Genomic DNA, 20102 nt, shown 5'->3' on the forward strand with positions numbered 1-20102 from the left:
TACACACAAATAACCCAAAGCTTCCCCCCAGCCCTTTGCCTGGGAGCATCTTCCCCAGAAAGTATTTAGAACTCTTCAATTACAAGGAAGACCCGACAGCCAGCCAACAGACAACCACATCTAGAAAAAGTCACAGATATCATTATTTCCCATTCGTATGCTCACAGCAACTTTTTTTTTTTTTTTACTTACCAAAAAAGGCTGACAATTCATTTCAGTTCATTTAAAAAAAAAAAAAAAGAAGCTTACGTACTCACAGGGATTGCATACAAAAAGGGATGAATACACGAATGCAAACAAAACACTGAATTACCATTATGGAAATTAATTTTAAGAGTCACAAAGCATGTTATTCCTGGAAATTGCTTTTATTTAGCAATTATGTTAACACTGCAAGGTGGCAGTTGGCACTGAAAACAAACAGTTCAATTTAAAAATCAGGGAAGTGAATTAACTGAAATTTCAGGGCACTCACACCTGAATATGCTCCACTACCTTGAATACTTACGAATCCTCAAAGGCTTAGCTTTTTGTTTGTTGAGTAGTAGAAAGGGGATAAAAGGGTAGGAAAAACTGTTTAAGTTATTTATATGCTTTTGCAAATCAAAGTTAAACCCTGACAACCAACCAGCAGGGGAAAAAAATTGAAGGAGTCTGCAACAATACTGAGATAATATTTTAATTTTTTTATAGTTTTTTTTTTCCTGTAAAATGGCTTGTACTTCCACAGGTACAACAGCAAAGAAATTATTTCAGTCCATTTCACATGGTGTATAAAAGACCAATTTTACAAATATACCCAGCAGTTCAACAGCTGCTAACACTGTTTAAAGGTAAACATCACTTCTCCATCATACAGGACTCACTGTGTGAGCAAGACTTTTCCTACAGTTGTGTCACACAGAGCCTCCCAGGCCTCTCCATCATGTATTTAATCCAAGAGGAAAGTGATACCCATCCCTAATCACCGTGACAAACAGAAGGGACTTCCAGGTGACTTGAAGACTGGCTTGCCCACCAGGAACGTATAAATATGCCCTGTTAAAAGGAAACCTTGAGAGTCACTAGTTTAATCTGTAGTTTGGTTATCCAAGCGACTCACAGTTTTGTTCTGCTGCCAATAAATGAAAACTCTAATAGACACAAAAAAGAACGCCCTAGCTTCACCTCTCAGGGCTGACTCTACTGTTAGCTCAAGACCGAAGTGCCAGCTGCAGTCACTAGGGCACAGAGTTTCCACAGGTCCTGCACAACTACTGCATCTTCATCCTAGAAACTACCCACCCCCCAAAAACACAGCCTTACCTTTTTAAGTTTTTCCTTTCAATTCACAACACCAAGCGTGAAGACTTGTGAAGAGTGCTTATAAAAAAATCAAAACATTGAGAAAACCTGCAGAAGATATTTGCAACTCCAATTTATATTTTCCTCAGAGATTAGCAAGCCCGAAGGTATCTTTTTAATTTTCTTCCTTGTTTGTTTTCTTTCCAAGCTTTTTATTTACTTGTTTACCTACAACTACACAGACAAACAGAAAATGAGAGGAGCCAAGAACTCACAAGAGGCTGAAAACTGAACAAATGAGGCTGAAAACTGAGCAAACGAGGAGGAGGAATCCTTGGCCAGAGTACTGCAGAATAGCTGGGCTGTCCACACCTACTCAGCTCAGTCACCTAACAGACTTCTGTTCCTCCCTGTTCCGATTGACAGCTCTACCCATCTATGCCATTTTGCATCCCACGTGGCACGTTAACAACAGTCTCAGGAAAAACAAGACTTAACCACCCGTGGCAGAGTGTTCCTTCGCAAAGAACAGATAAGCACAGCTCTTTACAACAGCCCAACTCAACTTTAAGCAAAAGTCAAGCCAGGCTGGTTTTCCTACCACTTTAAAAAAATGCATTTAAATGCCTCTATCTGCTCTCATGACGATCACTACCAACAGTTCTCTGACCTCAGAAAAGTGTAGACTATGAGCTGGATAAGCAGAAACATGGTCTTGGAGAAGCTTCCTTCCACTTCCAGAAGAATGAAAAAATGGCAAGCAAAGCAATCTGCTACTGCAACACCACCAAAGGGAAAGTCACCACAGCTGAAAGCAACAGTTTCTTTTGGGTAGGGTGCGGAATTAAAAATAAGTAAGTTCTAGTCAGAGACTATTGCAGTTACTCACAATGGCACACTCAGCACCTCTGCTCCTCACTCAGGCTCTGAAGTAGAACCCTCAAATTCCAGGAACTGCCTTTAAAACACCAGAGAGTTTGGTTGGGAAGATCACAGCCCTTCCACATCATCCTGGCACTTGCTAGCAAACTGAGTAGGGTTCTTTTTAGAGCCACAACCAGGTCTGAAAGCAGGAACAGCTCCAATCACATTTCTGATCGGTCCCTGGCATGCCTTTTCTTCAAGGTGGATCTGTCCCCACCAGAACCAGCCTGACAATGGCTTTTGTTTCTTCTAAGCCCCATTCCCACTCTCACAAAGAAAAAAATCCGTAATCCTCCTTTAATTACTCTGCCAGTACAGTACCACCACTGTACCGTGAGGTACAAAGTGACCACATTTGAAAAAATTTGTTATTAAAATGCAGTATCATGCTAACTCTTTTGTACAACTTGGACCATGATTCAAAATAAGAACAACCCTTACCACTCAGTCATCTATTTAGACTTCAGCATTCCATCAAAAAGCTGCCAGGAAGAAGCAAAGTGTTACAGCTCCAGCATGCATGGATGTGACAGTGGTTTTTTTGTTTTTTTTTGATAAAGATCAGACTAGAAAAATACTTTTAGCTCAAAGTTTCACAGTCAAAGCTGGTTTTGAAGCATTCAAATAGAACGAACAATAACAAGTGAAAAAAAATCTTTACAGAATACATTGCCAGCATTCGAAATGGTATGCAAGAAATATCCTAACACTGAAATCACAAAATAAGCTTTCAAAACAAAGTTTGTGTATTGTTCTCAAGTTTACACCAAACAGAACCAGTCTTATTTATCCAGAAACTACTTTCTCCTATTGAGTTACCAGACCAGAGAAGGTGTTTGTTTACCAAGACGAGGGAAGGAGAAAAGGGCTAAGCAGCCAAATGGTCCATCATTTACTTAGAGCAGCACGTGTGGCAGTAGCGTTTGAGAAAAACAATGCTACAAACTCTTCTGCCTTCCCAGTAAATCCAGCTCTGCGGGACTCACCCTAGATTTGAATACTGGTTAAGGGAAAAGTACCTGGATTCATGCGAAGGGAACTGTGGAAATTTGTTTCCCAGGTAAGACGAGAGTTTTCCTTCCTGCAGTATTTCTTGCGTTACACAGAATTGCTGACAGCAAAGGAAACAACAAACAAAAAATCTCTCAAACACCAGTCTTTCAAACAGACACTTCCCTTGGATACAAATCATTAGCCAGTCTTCCACTTCACGCAAGCCAAACAACACAACCAGAGGTGGCCTAGTCCTTCCAGCGAGGATTCTTCTAACACTGTACGTTCACTTTGCACAGGGTATAGCTATATGAAGCCCTGAAGCAGCAATTAAACGGCAAAGGAAGAAAGTAAAGAAGCTCGATAGTGGAGGTGCCTGGGAACCTGCGCGTTTACAACCTGTTTATGCTCAGAGGGAGACTAGGCATGCGAGTCCTGACCCGCTCAGCAACACAGCTGCCACACCTGACCTGCGAAGATGTTGTACGTGGAGCTCGAGACCTCTGACCACCAGCCTTACCACACAGCTCATGGCCTTAATTCAACGAGGAACATTTCCTGAAAACCTGCTTTCATAGCAATTCTTGTGAGAAACAAAGTTAAGTATTTCAGAGTCCAGTAAGAAGGAGGTGGAGGTGAGACTGCCTCTCACAGATGAGGTATATGCTAAATAGAAATAATGCTGCAGTATGCATGTGGGACCTGAGGAACTTGTACTGAATATAAACAAAGAAGAGGCACCTTCACATTTATGACAGAAACCATGACAAGGAATTGAAGGCCAAAGGCATTTCTTCCCAATCTGGTTGGGCTGCCACTCTTGATGAAGATTAGCCACAAGGTTGTCTTGTGGGAGTAAGGACCTGGAATACAGAATCATAAGAGCATCTCATTGAAAAGGCACTAGGAAGAAGCGTATACTTTTAGGTTAACAAAATCGATCCTATTTCCAATCACTGACTGGGACAAAAACTGTACAGTCTGGGATTTTTAGAGAAAATGCTGCAAAATTTCTTTTTTAACAGCAAAAGCATAAAAAGAAAAGTAAAGCTATTTTCAAATTATTAAAATGCTGAAAATCTATACAGCAAAATTATATTAAAAACAGCAGCAGACAAAGTACGTCCCATCACCATTGGCAAGGAACATGTAAAATGTTTATAAGGTTAACTATAAAACAATTTTACAACCAAAATATGAACAGGCCAATTCAAGTATATATACACAATATATTAAAATCATATAAATTATGTATTTATACAAAGGGCACAAATATAGCAAAAAGCTATAGTTGATTAAACAGAACTGAGCTTGAATGATCAATTTCATCTAGAGATATTATAATTTTCTCCCATTTTTTTTTTTTTAACCTGGATAGATTGATACCTCAGATACCAAGAGTACAGAAAGCAAAAGAAAAAACCCACAAATCAAAGAGTTATCTTTCTGTAGGAAATGAAACTAACAGTGGGCAGGGTACATCTCATGAAATTCTGATTTAATTATTTCCATAGTAAACATTTATCAGCTCTCTTCAAGTCAGGAATTTCAAGTGATCCACTTCAGATGTACCACCCTGGTGCATATATTTGATTACACTTGCATGTTATTTGATTTGCAAACATTTAAAAAATGGATACAAACACATCTCAATCTGCAAAAAAAGGTGACAGATGGCAGCAAGTTGAAAATTCAACAAAAATACTCAGCTGAATTAGAAACGACTGCTCTCCTTACAGCATTTTGGCTAGTAAGTGAGCTTAAAAAAAAAAAAAGCATTTTTAATTGCTTTTTTATTTCAAAACATAATAGCATATAACCACAATCCATTGAAGCACTTGAGAATCTAAACAGTCCCATCCGTGGGCTTATATTTAAACACATACTAAGTGCTTTCCTGAATTCAGGTCTATGTAAGTAAGTTTTGTGTAAGTTACACATACCTAAACCTTCTGTCTTGCTGCAGCACTGCCCCTTCATTAATACAGTTTTTAAAATGCTCGCTACATCTCAATTAACCCAATGGTCCCGGGCATGCAAGGAGCAGTTAGGGCAAGCGAAGTTAAGCAGAAATAAAAAGGCCAGACTACACATATACAGAACATCGGCTTAAAAACCAGAACTAAGTATGTAAAAAAGTAAAGCAGTTTCACCAGATGCAGGTTAAACAGGGGAGAAAAAAAAAAAAGAAAGAAAAAACCAGCCACATACCATACACAATGAACAGTGGATATCTATTACACTGAAAGGAAATCAATGCCAACAGGATTTCCTCAGTTTCAAGTAATCTTTGATGCCTTTTTGGCCAGCTGTGTTATACCATAATAGATATTTTAATAGCTTTTATACTCTACAATTTAGGCAGCTAATTTTTCTCTTACATATCCAATTACCTCTAGTGAACATTCACCTATGGTTGTCCACACATTCTGTATTAGCTCCTTGAGAAACTATTCAAGTTAAATTATATTGCAAATTAAAGACAGTTACATTCTGTATGTTCCTTCTAGATTTGAAAAATAGGTTTTAAAGGCTTGTCAAAGTTTAGAGGAAAAAACCTTTCCATTAAAAAATCTTAGCTTAAAAAAATCATTAAGACACCTTTTTCTGAGCCAGGGTACTAATAAAAAGATTACAAATATACTACACTTTGACCAAGAAGACTTCATGAATATGCTGCTTTTGAGCATGCAACACCACTGATATCTGTCAAGTTCCAGGTATCAATGTATCCCAATTCCACCACAGTTCCTCACAATTTCCTTGGCAGTTCCCCATCCCCACCCTACCACCCGATTAATAACATTATAAAAAAAGGTAAAATCTAGAGTTAGTGGCAAAATCTTCACAGTAAATTGTTAAAGAAACTGTTATTGTGGTCATTGCAAAGTGAGATCAGTCAATTGGACCCTGAAAAATTAGCTTGATGCAGTTGTGTTCCCCAGACAGTTGTGTTGCACAAAAAGGGCAGGCAGCATGAAATGCATGAGTACCATGAGGCAGTGGGATTTGAGACCAGTATTTTGCAGACTTCTCAGAGCACACATGTCCACAGGGGGTGAAAGCATGAGTTGGAGGACCAGCATCCACATAAAAGCCTGCTTCACAGCCAAGCCAAAGAGGCACATAGGGGCCAATGGTTCTGCACATAGGACACTCCCGCTCATTGGCTTCTGTGTCACTGCGATGTCCCCAGTTGTGATAGCCATGAACATGACCACAGCTGAGGTATGCCCAGGGCTGCTTCTCTTCTACCACATCTTTACGGTTGATGCTGGGAAATGCTAAAGTGTTTAACCCAACAGGACACTGTGGTCTGGCAGCGTTGATCTCCTGTCGCAGAGCTTCAATGTGTTTCTGAGTTGGAGTGTGAAACAGTCCATCTGCCGTTCTCCACAGAAGGGTGGCTCCACACAGGTCAATGAGAGAGCCATCTTGCAGGACGTTGGTCTCATTTTCTACCTAGTGGCAGAACACAAGGGTAAGTGGTTAAACCTGAGAGCTTTTACAGACAACTAAGCATTTTGTCTTTCTCATCAAATCATTACCCTCCCTAGCCTGCTGCCTAATTTTGCCTTATCGTTTCCTCGCAGCCCCCCATTTGTCCGAATCCATCTCTTGTCTCTTATCTTGTATTTAAGAGTATAATGAGCATTGGTCTCTTATCCCGTGCTTGTACAGGAGATCCTAAATTTGCAACTGTTACATGCTATGGCAGTACTAATTATTATAGACAGGTCTCCCTGCCTGTAATTCTTTGGGAAAGGTGTTACATTAGTAATTGCTCATGCCTTCATAAATACCCCCTACCTACCTCTGAGCATGCTACTTTTTCCTCTCTATCATTGATTCTCTGTATGTTTTTATCACATTTAAGGTAAGGCATGATGGACTGAAGAGGAAACTTGCCATTCCTTAAGGGCTGTATTAGCAGATTGCTCACCTGGAATTCTCTGCCCACATAGACTGGCAGAGGCTGCTCATGCAGCAGATGATCATTTTTGGACTAAAAAGTGCTACCTGGGACAGACCAGCTGTCCTGCCACTCAGATAAACCCCCTTTTTTTTAGCTTGTAGCAACTGTAAAGCATTTTGCAGAAGCATGAACTCCCACAGTGCACCTCATCAACAGTGAAACTCTTCCACAGATCCATTAGGGATAAATGACAAATGCAAATCTAGCTACATGCACAGGTACATCACAGTGGATTACAGCAGAGTGAATTACCAGTTAAATTTCTCAAGTGACAGGTTCTCCAACTGAAGCCACACAGGTTCAACTTCTGAACAATTAACCACCCCAACTAGTTAGGCCCTTTATTTAATGAAGCATTCCATGCAAATACAGCCCCAACAAGCACTGCCGAAAGACTCCTCTTATCTGACTAAATGCAGATACTTAAAATATTTTCAAGGGATTATGCCAAACATGCATACTTAAAATAAAGATGATTCAGCCATGTCAAACAATCAGCTTGTACTATTGCTACCAGTTCAGTAACGATGAATATATATTAAAAAGGTTCTTTATGAAATTAAGGAGAAAACAGACCTACTGCCTGCCTTTATACATAGCAAGTACACAGAAAATACCACTAAAGCAAAATAAATACCCAAACACAAATAAATACATTAAGTAGGTCACATGAAATCATCACATCTGCCAAAAAATAGTATGAATAACAACCAATTTGGCATTTACATTTTAGATCAGTTTAAATCTACAGACGAACTGTGGATCATCCTTGTACAAGACACCTAGATGCTACAATACAGACTACAGGTCACCAGTGTCAAGTACTTCTAGCAGAAAAAAAATGCAGCTGTGGGAGAGAAGCCTTGATGTGATGCACTTTTCGGTTAATTCCTTCACAAACAGTAAAGCAAAAAGCGCTCTCGTATGCAACACGTTCAATTCATTATACAGTGTGCATTTGGTTTTATGAACCCAATCAACGAACACTGATCACATCAATACCAGTGTGCCATGTAATTTTATTTAAATGAACATTCAAGTAATTTTGGATGCAGGGAAAGGGATTTGTTTTAGTATGCTTTTCTTTAGCAGCGCTAAAAAGGTGTTTTGCTAACCACGTACAAAGGGCGCAACTGCAACATCATCTGCCCCAGTCCCCAAGGCGATGTGTCTGCCACCGTTAAAGTGACAAAGCAATTTATGTACTGCAGGCTGTCTGCTCAGACCAGAACAAAATAGTCAGCCCACATTTTCCCAACTCCTTTAAGCAGTTTTCTGCAAAGCCAGTGGTAAAGTTGGAAAGTCAGTTCAGCACGAGTATGTGGGATACCTCTAACACAGTCAAGCTAATGGGAACTCACAGCAGCAGCAGCACAAAAGTAACTTTGGCATGGAAAAAGAGAAGGATATTCTCCCCACCATGCACACTTTCTTATCTTTGAAGTCTAGCAGCTGGGTGGTAAAAGTTGCAAAACAAAAGGGGCATATTCAGGTGCTATGAAGATGCCCCTTGAACATCCTCTCACTTCCTGAACCCTAACAGAAGGGAGAATGGGTTTTTCCAGCTCTGCAGGGAAGACAGCATTCTAACCTACCCAGAGACAAAGACAACTCCTGGGGAGGCTCATCTGCCCTACTGGAAATATGGAAAACTGTACTTTGCTGGGCTACTTTTATATGGTGGTGTTTGATTTTCCAACCACCCCCTCCCCTGCAATTTGAGGCTGGGGCCAGGGGGGAAGAGATGAGTGATGATAGCTTTTTTTTTTTTGTAGGCCCCACAGGTCTTAGGAAGGGGAAAGAAAGGACTTGCTATAGGAATTCCCTCTCATTTTCTGTGAAGAAGTGGACACATGCTTTCATGGGAACCCTTCTCCTGGTTATGTATGCCACAGGTCTCTGGCAGCTAGAATCTCTTCACTTCTGGTAAAGGCAAAGCCCATCCCTCTTCACAGGATAAAATAGGAATAGACTTAGCAGGGCTTCTCTTACCTTCCTAGTGGCAGGTAAATAAAACAGAGGCTGCATTATCCAAACTTGTTTTGCACGCAAGTGGATTCTTCATTTTAAGATAGTACTGCAAAAGACAGCTCCCTGTGCAGTAACTTCCCCATGTCCCAGCAGAACATTTCAAAGATGGAGATTGAAGAGCAAAGTTTATTTAGCTTTTACATTCTATGCTATTTCAGTTGCAAAAGTGACATTAGCAGAAAACTTAAGAGTATTCTCCTGTATAAGCAGAACAGAATAGCAGCACAGAATCTACTGTAACACACACCTACTCAGATTCCAGTGCCCACTAGTCAGGGACAGCACTATTACTATGCAGTTACACTGTGACTGTCTCCATGCCAGAAAAAACAGTATCCCTTATTTTAATTACCAGTTACTTTCAACTTACCAGTTTCCCCCTTTGTTGAGCAGATCTGGTTTCCCGGAGAGTGTACACATCACCACAGACTGAGATCTCCCGCCAAACTCCAGGTTTAGACTCCTCCGTGAACCCTCCTTTTGGATGCATGACCAGCACCCCATTAGTTGTCAATCCATCCATGTGGCCATCAGGATTTTTCCACTTTGCCGCTTTTTCCTGCATGTGACAACCACCCAGGAAAGTAAGTTTGTCTAAAGTTTATGGACTGAAGTTTTACTAGCACTGTCTAAAAAGCAACATTTCCTCACCAGCTGGCAGTGCTGAGACATAGATTTACAAAAGAAGTACTTTTAAGAATACCTTGTGCCAGAGCAGTAACATCTTTTGCTTATGCATCTTCAATTACTATTCTCCCTTAAATATGATTATTTTAAACTCATTATTTTAAACCTCGCAGGTCAAGTAAGAGTTAAGGCCTCAAGGGTCAGTAGCATACTCTTAACTACTGTAAATAGATTACCACTGCAATGGGCACATCCTTTTCTGTAATGCAGCTGGTGTGCTCCTTGGTCTTCAGCGTTCAGAACTGCAACAGTGGCTTATTCCCAATGACTATCAAGAATATGTCAAACAAACCTAAAGAAAATTCAGTAAGCTACTGAAGTAGAGCTTTGCTGTTAAAGACAATTATGACCATGAGTCCTTGCTGGTAATAAGTCAGGCACATAAAACTGCAGTTTCTACTTAACACTGCAGCTAGCACACTGGAGTAATAAAAGTCTAACGGCACTGTAAGTTATCAACTAGTACAAGGAAGTTCTGGGGCTTGAAAGTAACTGAATAAAACACCCAAGGTATGTTCATAGATAACAATTTACTTACACCAAGAAATATATTTTTAGATGAGTCAAATCCAGCTGCAAAAATTCTTGCTGTATATGGCGGGCTCCTGTCACAAACAATCCTGCATGCAAAACGGGATATGGTGCTTTGCGTAATCTGGGTTTCATCATTATTTTGACTTCCAGAAATAGTATCTGTTACTACAAAGTCTATGGGGCTTTCTGTTGACCTCCCAACCTGCAAAAGAATTAAGATAATGGTGTAACTAGAAGAAGCCATAAAAATATCAATCATTAAGGACACAATTTTGCCAAGTTAATGTTGATGACATCAGTAAACTCCTGTCTAGTGAATTTCCGGATGGCAAGATCCAACCAGAGCCTAATCTGTATTTTCACATTTGTCCGAGGCAGAAATACACCACTGACATGGCATGACAAATTTTCACTTACTACAACTGATGTACATGCTTGCCGAACACAGCTGCAATTAATTTGACAAAGTATTGCCAGTAACATGAAAGTATTATCACCTTGCTATTTAATAATCCAACCACAGCAATTTATTTACCACTGTATTCTGTCAATTAAGAAAACACTAGTTTGAAATGACAAGCTTTATTCGTATTTCTAGTTCCAAATTAATTTGCCATGAAAATACAGGACTTATTAGACCAGAACTCTTATTTTGATACATCATAACAAAAATCTACTCACCTTCATGTTTTCATAATTTGTAGTTCCAGAATAGAAGAGTTTTCAGGTAAAACCCACCACATGATTAAATTTATTCCTGATCATGCACATGTATGACTAAAGTAATTTTAAAACTTTCTTCAGCAGAAATAATGCTCATCAGTACACAAGAATATTTTTCTATCTTGCCTTCTATAAGTTTTAATTCTAAAACTGGAAATATCTAGGCACCTAGAACAGAAAACTATTACAAAACCAAGGGAGGGATCTGACTGCCAAATACACAGTGAGACTTCACCAATACTTCTACAGGCAAATTAGTGTTACACCAGCTTTGCACACAACTTGCAAAGTGGAGCTGAGGAACAAGGAGTGTAACAGAGTATTCATTTTACGGACAACCTGTGATCAAACAGAAGAAAATAAAGAACATTCTTCACATGAAACTGCCACTGCCTTCAATATCAGGCATCTATGTTCACATAAAATAACTTCCTCACTGAACACTCTCATTCTCCCCCAAGAAACTATTAGCTTCTTGCTTTGCCGGCTATGGGAAGACATGTATGGTTCCATCACTAAAACATTTCTGCAGACTAAATATGCTGTAAAGAAACATTATTCAAGAGTCAAGGAAAGCAGTATTATTAATACTTAACCCTTATCACAACTGAACTGACAACAACAGTACAGGGATCTCTCCCGCACTTCTCTTCTGTCTTCTGTTCTACTTTGCAGCACTGTGCAACTCCAACACATGTTGGAATTCATGTCTTAGGTGACACATCCAGTTACTTTCTCCAGATAAACTGCCAAGGAAATACTGAAAAAGGCCTAATCAAAAGCGTGCCCTTCGAAAGTACAGCGACTAGTGGAATACCCAAGAGACTGAGTTTAGAAACTGTTTAATACAGGATGTTTCTGATTTATATAACTTGACAAGTTGAAGCTAAAACTTAAAGCTATATTCTTCTGCCTTTTACAGGACTATTTCTAACAGGCTTCTATTTCCCATCCAATGTAATTCCTGCTAGGAATCAGCACTGACCAGCAGCAGGAAGCTTATTCATAACTCTTTACTATACACCATCTGCATGTGAAGTCTCTTAAAGGATAATGAATAACGAACATGAAATAAATTTGTTCATAACAAGCTTCTGCCTGTTGCAGTCTCTCCAATACATCACTCTTTCAAAGCTTTTCGATACAATTAGAGAAAAAACTTATTTTTCACTAAAGAACAACAAAACACGCGAGAGTTTGCTCCCAGTCTTCCTTATGTCATACTAATACATCTATATAAAACCCAAATACGTTTGGATATAAGCATTATAATCTATATAAAAAACTTTTATGTGGTTTTTAAAATCTGAGATCACACAATCTTTTAATGTATAAATAAATCACTTTGTTGCTTGTCACAAGTATGTCTATACAACATCAAATATTGTAAATATTTGGTTTTCTTTTGTTGGATTTTTTTTCCTGTTGAAAAAGCCTTCTAGAGGATCAGTCTCATGTATTGTGTTACATTTCAACACCAGAAATTATTTTAAGAAGTGGATTTCAAAACACAGCAGTTTCCTCACACTCCCTATCAAATCAAGATATTGGGTTTGAGATCACCTGAAAAGAAAGCCCCTCAGGAACAAATGAAGAACTTGATGCTATCGACATTTACCCACAAAAAATTTTAACTCATCTGATTTTGCAGTCAGCCTACAGCCACTACAGACCTAACTGCATTATTCAAAGCTACTCTTTTCAGACTTCATTACTCATTTCTTCTATTCTCCTCTATAGCACAGAAGACTTCTTTCTAGGAATTTTAGGTTGTATTTTGCAACTCTTCTTGTTAACTGTGTCATATTACATATTATTTCACTAATTTCCCATAACAAACCATAAATCTTCCAAATGATGCATAAGACAGTTTTTGTTTACACTACAGGTTATTGTTAAAGGCTACGTAAAAGCCAGGCAGTCAGTTTGCTAGTGTGCACCGTCAATCAAGGAAGTGCTGTTGAAAACATTTATTCCTGAGACAAGGCAAAACCAGACAACCTGCCAGCAGATAATTTAACAGCAGCAGATTCTTGGACTTCAACAGAATTTCAGTCTGATAGAGAGAAGTGGACCATGCATCTTCTGAAGGGCTGTTCTTGGGGGTGGTGGTGGTGTAATAAATCAATTCTTCATATTGAATGTACCTGCTTCTTGTATAAACTTGTAGTTATTTAGGGTACAGGCTACACATTTTTGTTCCTTGTAGTGGTATGAATAGATATAATCAACCAATTCTCATGCAAGCAAGTCATGAAGGAACAGGTTCTACTCAAACCAACGTACGATCAACAGAATGGTTACTAAACTCTGAAGAAAATCTTCATTTTCATCATCATATAGATACTGCAGCATACAGACTTCAGGAGATGCCAGATGGAACACGTTAGTACATTCATTTTATTAAATGAAGAAATCCAATTGATGTCACTACGACAAAAGTAAATAGTAGAATTTGCACACAAATTTCACTATAGAATTACATTTAAAAAACCCCAAACGAAACCACACACAATACAGTAGAACAATACTTCAGTAAATACAGTAGGAATAAAGAAAAGACGACTATTCCCCAAACCAGTACAGGACATAAGAACAGAATCGTATGAGATGTCCAGGACAACCTTCCAAAGCAGGAAGCTGTGAAGGTTTGGTTTTGTTTTGTTGTTTGGGTTTTTAAGTGATCCAGCAGATGCTTGTCAGTTGACTGACCAAGATATTAGCAAGTAGGAAAGACAAGAGCACCCATTTCTGCATTTTTTCCAGCTTTCAAGAAGCAAGACCATTCCTAGCTAGGACTTTTAAGTAATATTTTCAAACACTCTTAAGAGTACACTTACTTGTAAGTAACTCTTCTTGTTATTTTCAGACAAAAGCTACTAGAAGAACAGGGGTAGGACTACTCCTATATGAAACTTCATCATGCGTCTACTGAATATGCATGTAACCTGCATGGTTAACAAATGATGTCTCTCTGCATGGCAGGGCAGGTAGACTATGTGCATGGTGATTCAAACCACGTGCGTGAAAATATGGTCATTTACATTTTATTATGGAAAATGTCAAGAACATTTGGTATTTAGACAGCCTGAACACTGCTCTTCAATGCCTTCTGAATTTCCTTACTGGCCCCTGTACATATATGCCTTACTTCCAACAAGCATCTCCCATGTTTCTTCTTGGTTGTAAGATTGGAAAACATAAAATAAGGAGCTATTCTGGGTTCAAATTTTCGAGACTTTCCTTTTTGTTTCTGGAAAAACTGCAGAATACAAGTCACCAACACTTCTTATTTTCCTTCAAAGAAAAAGGACTGAGAGATTCTGAGTGGAAGAAGGAAAAAGGCGACAGCTTTTTTGTGAACTGTGAATTTCCCTCATTTTCACAGGAAATCAGCTCTAACCCAATAGATTCAGCTCTCACAGGTTAGAAATGGTACCCTGACCAAGAAAACAGACTTCTGCCATCCCTTTTCCTCATTTCAGGTCCCACTGACTCAAGTGTTACTAACAACTGGCATTCTAAGCTTCTCACATTGCTTACTGTGGTTACTTTAGTGAAGTCATGCAGTGCTGCTCTCCCATTTCACAGAGGGGATGACAGATTAAAAAAATAACACCTAAGTGATTTGCCCAAGGTATTACATGTTAGCAGCCAAGCAGGGGCCTCATGTCTCAAGATAAGCCTGTAGTCCAGGTGTTATCCCTTCCCTTTTCAGTTTCCACATCCTTGTTAGCATTCTACAAAAGCCAGGAAAACCTATTTGAAAACAAAACAGCAACCTTCAGGGATTGTCTATCCAAGTGATGCTTGATCAATAGTAAGACTTTACTCCGTGGATCAACAAACAGCACTTAATTTGTCATCACGTACCACAGGGCTGCACAAAATGATCCTCAAGTAACTTTGCTCTGCCTACAGTAAGATTACTGAGAATAATTAAAAATCTAGTGGTGTATCTAAATAACAGAAACCTCTTCAGCTGCTCTCTGGCATCACTTGAGCAGCAGCATATTGCCATACTCTACCAGACTATTCTTTTTTCCCATTCTCACGGCTATCAGCCTCTCCAGGGCAATGCATGGAGTACAATCCTCTGAAAACAGCCAGAGTGTGGAAAAATGAACGAGGACAGTGCTTGAGGTCAAGCTGAGATCAAGTCACAGCATGACAGTCTGCACATCTCAAGACAGAAGAAACAGACTGCACGAAAAGAGGAATTTCAACAATATGGAAGCCTTAACCCTGACCCATTACTCATTTCAGAGGGCACCAGAAGGACTGAGATACTCTAGAAACACAAGATTCAGCTAGAAAAGCATTACTAAGATAGAATAGTATGACCTGTTACAAGCCAAACCAGTCATGTAAGTACAAATATATGGTAGGTAATTGCCTGAAATATGTCTCTCTCAGGTGAAGTAGTACATGGGCCAAAATTAACACTTCGGCAACATTTCACCAGGTGCCTGAGAGCTGCCAGAAGAAGGCAGCATGATCTGTGTTGGAAAAGCAGCAGTAAGAGATGTATGCTCCAGTGCCAGCTGTGGACATGCAGTTAGGACTCTGGGTCAGGCAGCGTGGTCCAAGCTGTCTCAGCGTACCACCTTGTGCTGATTCTCTATTGAGCATCAATGGATCTCAAAGGGAAGCAAGGGAAGATAAGTCGTTAGCCGGGCCATGCTATGCTTAACCAGCCCATTCCTCACCAAGCCAAACCCCTGCTTTAGATCCAAAGCATCCTTAATTAGCTCCCTTAACCTACCGCCTTAAAGGGTCGCTTCAACCTGTGGAGCATTGCTTTGCCTGCACCTCATCTCCTCACCTCAGGCTGCTTGATTTCACTAGAGTTGCAGCTGAGCATCCCAACCTACCTAATCCTTCATCAGTACTCCCCCCAGGTAAAACCTGTAACCACTACTAGGATATTATGCAATCAAGAAAAGAGCTGTCTATACAATATGCCCAGAAAAGCAACTGGTCTGCAACACCTCTTTATTCATGTTTTGGTGTACACAAGAAGTGGAAAAATTCCAACTTTCAGAAATGGCTTTTCAAAATCTATATACAGGAAACTTTCACTGGAGCTACTCAAGGCACAAAAGCATCTTGCAGAGATAAACAAGTATCACACAATAACCCAGAAGATTGGGTTACATTTTGCTTTTACTAGTCAACATAAAAAAAACCCCAAACCACTACTTCATTTCACTCTGGCTGTATGATCCTTCATGCAGCAGCAAATGAACAAGACTTTTTAAATCAATCTCTATTTGGACCTAATCATTCTGAAATCACACTAGGAAAATTTTATATAGAGCAAAAAACAGAAGCCATATGAAGCAAAGACATCTTGACAGAGCTATTTCCTCTTCTGTCAACAGGACTCAACTGCTGACCCTTCTAAATATGAAAGACTGAATGAGGAGGGATAACAATTCATGATAAGATGCTCTAATTAGAGGTCACTGACAAGACAGACCTGATTAGTCCAGACTGGAAAAGGTTGTGCGTGTTTGGGTATTTTCCAAGCTTGAAGTCTAAGTTTGTACAGAATTTCTGCTCGCTCATTATATATAATAAAAAAAGTATTGCATAAGAAAATAACTTAGCTTACCAGAATATTAGATGATGCATAAAACCACAAATGCATACAGGAGAGAGCAAAAACATGCTGCACAGGTGGTAGCTTAGAGAAACCGAGCACAGACAGTCCCCTACACCATTTGATATACTTGCAGACCTTTCAGGAACAGTTTTCTTTATCATTCTGTCACTAGTTTGGTCTCCTTTAGTGCACAGCTCCCACATTCCTCTCCCTACCTTTGGCTTTTACCTTCCTCCTTCCCCATCCCATGTTGTACTTCTATCCACTTCCTTTTTACCCCAGATACTTAGTTAACTGGAGGGTGGAGGGTGTACTCTTGTGCTTATTCATGAATCCAAACCGAGCACACATTTCTTTCTAGTACTATTTGTACAGTTGCTACACTGTCCTTGCAGAAAAAAACAGAGTCCTGTGAAAGCAGTAAGGATATTAACAGATGCTGGCACTGGCTTGAGAAGAGCAGACAATGCAAAATTTCAAAGTGCTCCCATATTAACACATCTGGGTTCAACCACGGAAATTCCACAGATCACAAAGATACGCAGAAGAATATAATGCAGAACTGTGATTCTGTATGTTGCTTTTAAAAAACAATGCATGTATTGTATTGAGTCTTACCTGAAACATGTCCGTATCTTTATCATGAGTATATTCCACTACAACAGTCTGGTTTCTGGATAACGTGTAAGAGATACTGTGCTGACCTTTACAGCTGATGGCCTGTTGAATAAAAAAAGATGTCTATTATACACAGCCTCCACAGAAATATAATAATCAAATTCATTTCACTATATAAACACCTTTACTATGATCAGGAAAAGCAGTGTATCAGAACATTTTATTACAAGGGTGGGCAAACACATACCATCGGATTTTTTTTGTTTTTAATGAAAAACCAAGCTACACTTGTTTCTAGTTCAGAAGTAGCCAATACCTTCAATTTTCATAGCTTAGACTCCAAACACATGCGTTTTTTTTCCTGAAATTCTATTAAGTTCTTAACCCTCATAGGAACTTGTACCCCAGCAAAGAGCTGGCTTTTAGGGTTCCTTGGTTTGTTTTTAAAGCAAGTAAGCAGTATAATTGATTTCCAGTATAAAGCACTAGGATTTCAGGGGTATCATTACAGTTAAGAAGATTCCTAGTTATATCAGAAAGGGCCAAGCAGTTTTACATAAATTGTGACAAAGCGTGAGCACTTTCAACCTGGGTTTCTTCATTGAAGGGTACTTCTTGCTACCCATCAAAGGAAACTGATCTCTGTAGATATGGATCAGACTAAAGACTTTAAAATAAGACTAGAAGAGGACAACTCCTGTTACTCTGCTATATCTGACTGAGACTGCATTCCTTACTTGTTAAGATTTCCCAGGTTTACATCTCTAAGTTGCCTTTTTACTAGTCCAGCAGCTACTTCAGAGAACAAAACAGAGGCATCACACCCAACACAAGAGCAGTTCCAGTTCAGAGGAAAACAGCAAGAAACAGTTTTTCTTGATAAATAAACACAGAGCAGAGTTCTCACAGCAGAGAACCGTAAGAAAGAGCAGGGCCCAGTACAATCCTTTAAGAACCTCAGAGACTCAGCATACAAAGTTTTGTGACACTGGTGATTGTTTCTCAGGCTTAAAAGACTAACACTCACTTCAAATGATTAAGCGGTGTCTCAAAAGTGTAGCTGCACTAGTTGCACAATGCACATGCACTAGTAAAAGTTTCAGGATTGAGGGAAACAAGCAGAGAAACTAAATCTAACAGGGAATGTAAGGTCCATATAACTGCACGCGTTTATGAAAGGCAATGACTGTTACTGCCCAGCAAACACTTTGCAGACACTTATGTATTGAATTAATAGGTTAATTAAAGCTTTCTCCAGTTTTCTGCTAAGGAGGGTTAATTTTCTAGAAGAGGTTCTCTCACTAGCTCCATCAACGCTGCTCTACACCTACAAAATTCACAGATAGGGATGATTAAACTAAGCAACTAAATATAACCTACTCATCTGTCTGTCATCTCTTCACAAAAGTCTAAATTATTCCAAAGTTACAGATCAATTAAATCATTAAGCCTTACTGAATGCTGGATGTATTAAACGCATCTATGTGCATACTAAAAGCCCACTAAGGGTTAGCAAAACTATTTGACAACTATTGAAAAAACAGAATAAAAGAATTTTTTGTAAACCTCATACATTTACAGCAACAGATTAAAGACTACTTCTACAACATGCCTCTTGCTGAAAACTCTTAGCAGCTCTAACGCTTGCTAAAGGTTAGGATTAGGTGAGAATAACTGGAAGCAAAGGGTTAGGCAAGATGACTTTTCCAGTCCCTTCCAGTACCTTTTTCTGCAAGGAACCTTTTAACAAAACTTAAAGCCATAAAGTCTAGTCTCCCTGATTTTATTCCAACAGTTATAACAACAGCCAAAAAGTGAGGTAAACATATTTGGTAATCAGCAGTACACCGTTTCTAAACTTCCCAGTTTAAATTTACAGTGTTTCGTAATAACCATTATGCTGGTGCAGTATGTTGCAAGGACAAAGAGCATCTTGAGATGCAATTCAAACGAAGTCACTAACACTTTGTGACATGGTAGGACACTGAACTGTAGTAGGTCTGAAGCATGTATAAAGTTTGACAACTACCAAGGGGGTCTCAAGCCCTGAGCAGGTCTCAGGTGTTCCTAGAATATAAATGAAATAGTGATGAACAGGAAACCCTTACACCTTGCATTTTAAGCATAATATGGGAATAATTAATCTATATTCATATTATCATAAATCATAATTTCAAACACCAGAAAGTAATAGCTTTCACACACAAAGTTTTCATGAAATTTCCACAAAATCATGTTGCAGCAGCAGATACAATGGAGCACAGGCCCATCAGCAGCTATTAACAACAGTCCTGGCTTCAGCTCCAGCCAGTCTGTCAGCACTGACCACCAGCAACTGGGTAAAATTCCCAGGCAGGGATACGTGCCCTAAGCTTATGCTCTTGTTAGACAAAACACTGGATCAAATGGAAATTTTGGCAAGACCCAAACCTGGAAGTTTTAAGGCCAGATAGAAAAACCAAAGGGGGGAAATTTAAGGACTTCCAGAATTCTTTAGTTAGGTCATGTCCTATACCTACAGAACTTGGGGCTTAGACATATTAATAATTCCCGTGAGGCTGACCAGGGTCAGTATCTCCTCTGAAATACTAGGGTAGGTCAATCGTTTTCTGTGCGTGTTCCTTTCCCTCTCAACTTTACTTCCACATCCTATTTCCCCTCCTCTTTGTTTTCTGCTGTTTAAAACCAGTTACTTTTAGTGTGAAATGCTGCGTTTAGTTTCCT

The 20102-nt window shown here is 39.3% G+C and overlaps 1 protein-coding gene across 2 annotated transcripts in view; it reads right to left on the reverse strand.

Moving 5' to 3' along the window:
• Positions 1-663: 663 nt before the first annotated feature.
• PELI2 (pellino E3 ubiquitin protein ligase family member 2) overlaps positions 664-20102 on the reverse strand; it is a 78603-nt gene continuing 59164 nt past the window's right edge. Inside the window, exons 3-7 of one of the 2 annotated variants that reach the window (XM_040601408.1) lie at positions 17379-17480; positions 10434-10631; positions 9579-9767; positions 6195-6663; positions 664-4064 (exon numbers count right to left, since the gene is read on the reverse strand). In XM_040601408.1, coding sequence (XP_040457342.1) covers positions 3868-4064; positions 6195-6663; positions 9579-9767; positions 10434-10631; positions 17379-17480 — 1155 coding nt within the window. In that variant the 3' untranslated portion in view covers positions 664-3867. Of the gene's footprint in view, positions 4065-4678; positions 6664-9578; positions 9768-10433; positions 10632-17378; positions 17481-20102 lie in introns of those variants that run through there. The other variant, XM_040601409.1, reaches the window with a different exon arrangement.

This window comes from Falco naumanni, chromosome 7, assembly GCF_017639655.2.
Source record: "Falco naumanni isolate bFalNau1 chromosome 7, bFalNau1.pat, whole genome shotgun sequence".
NCBI lineage: Eukaryota > Metazoa > Chordata > Aves > Falconiformes > Falconidae > Falco > Falco naumanni.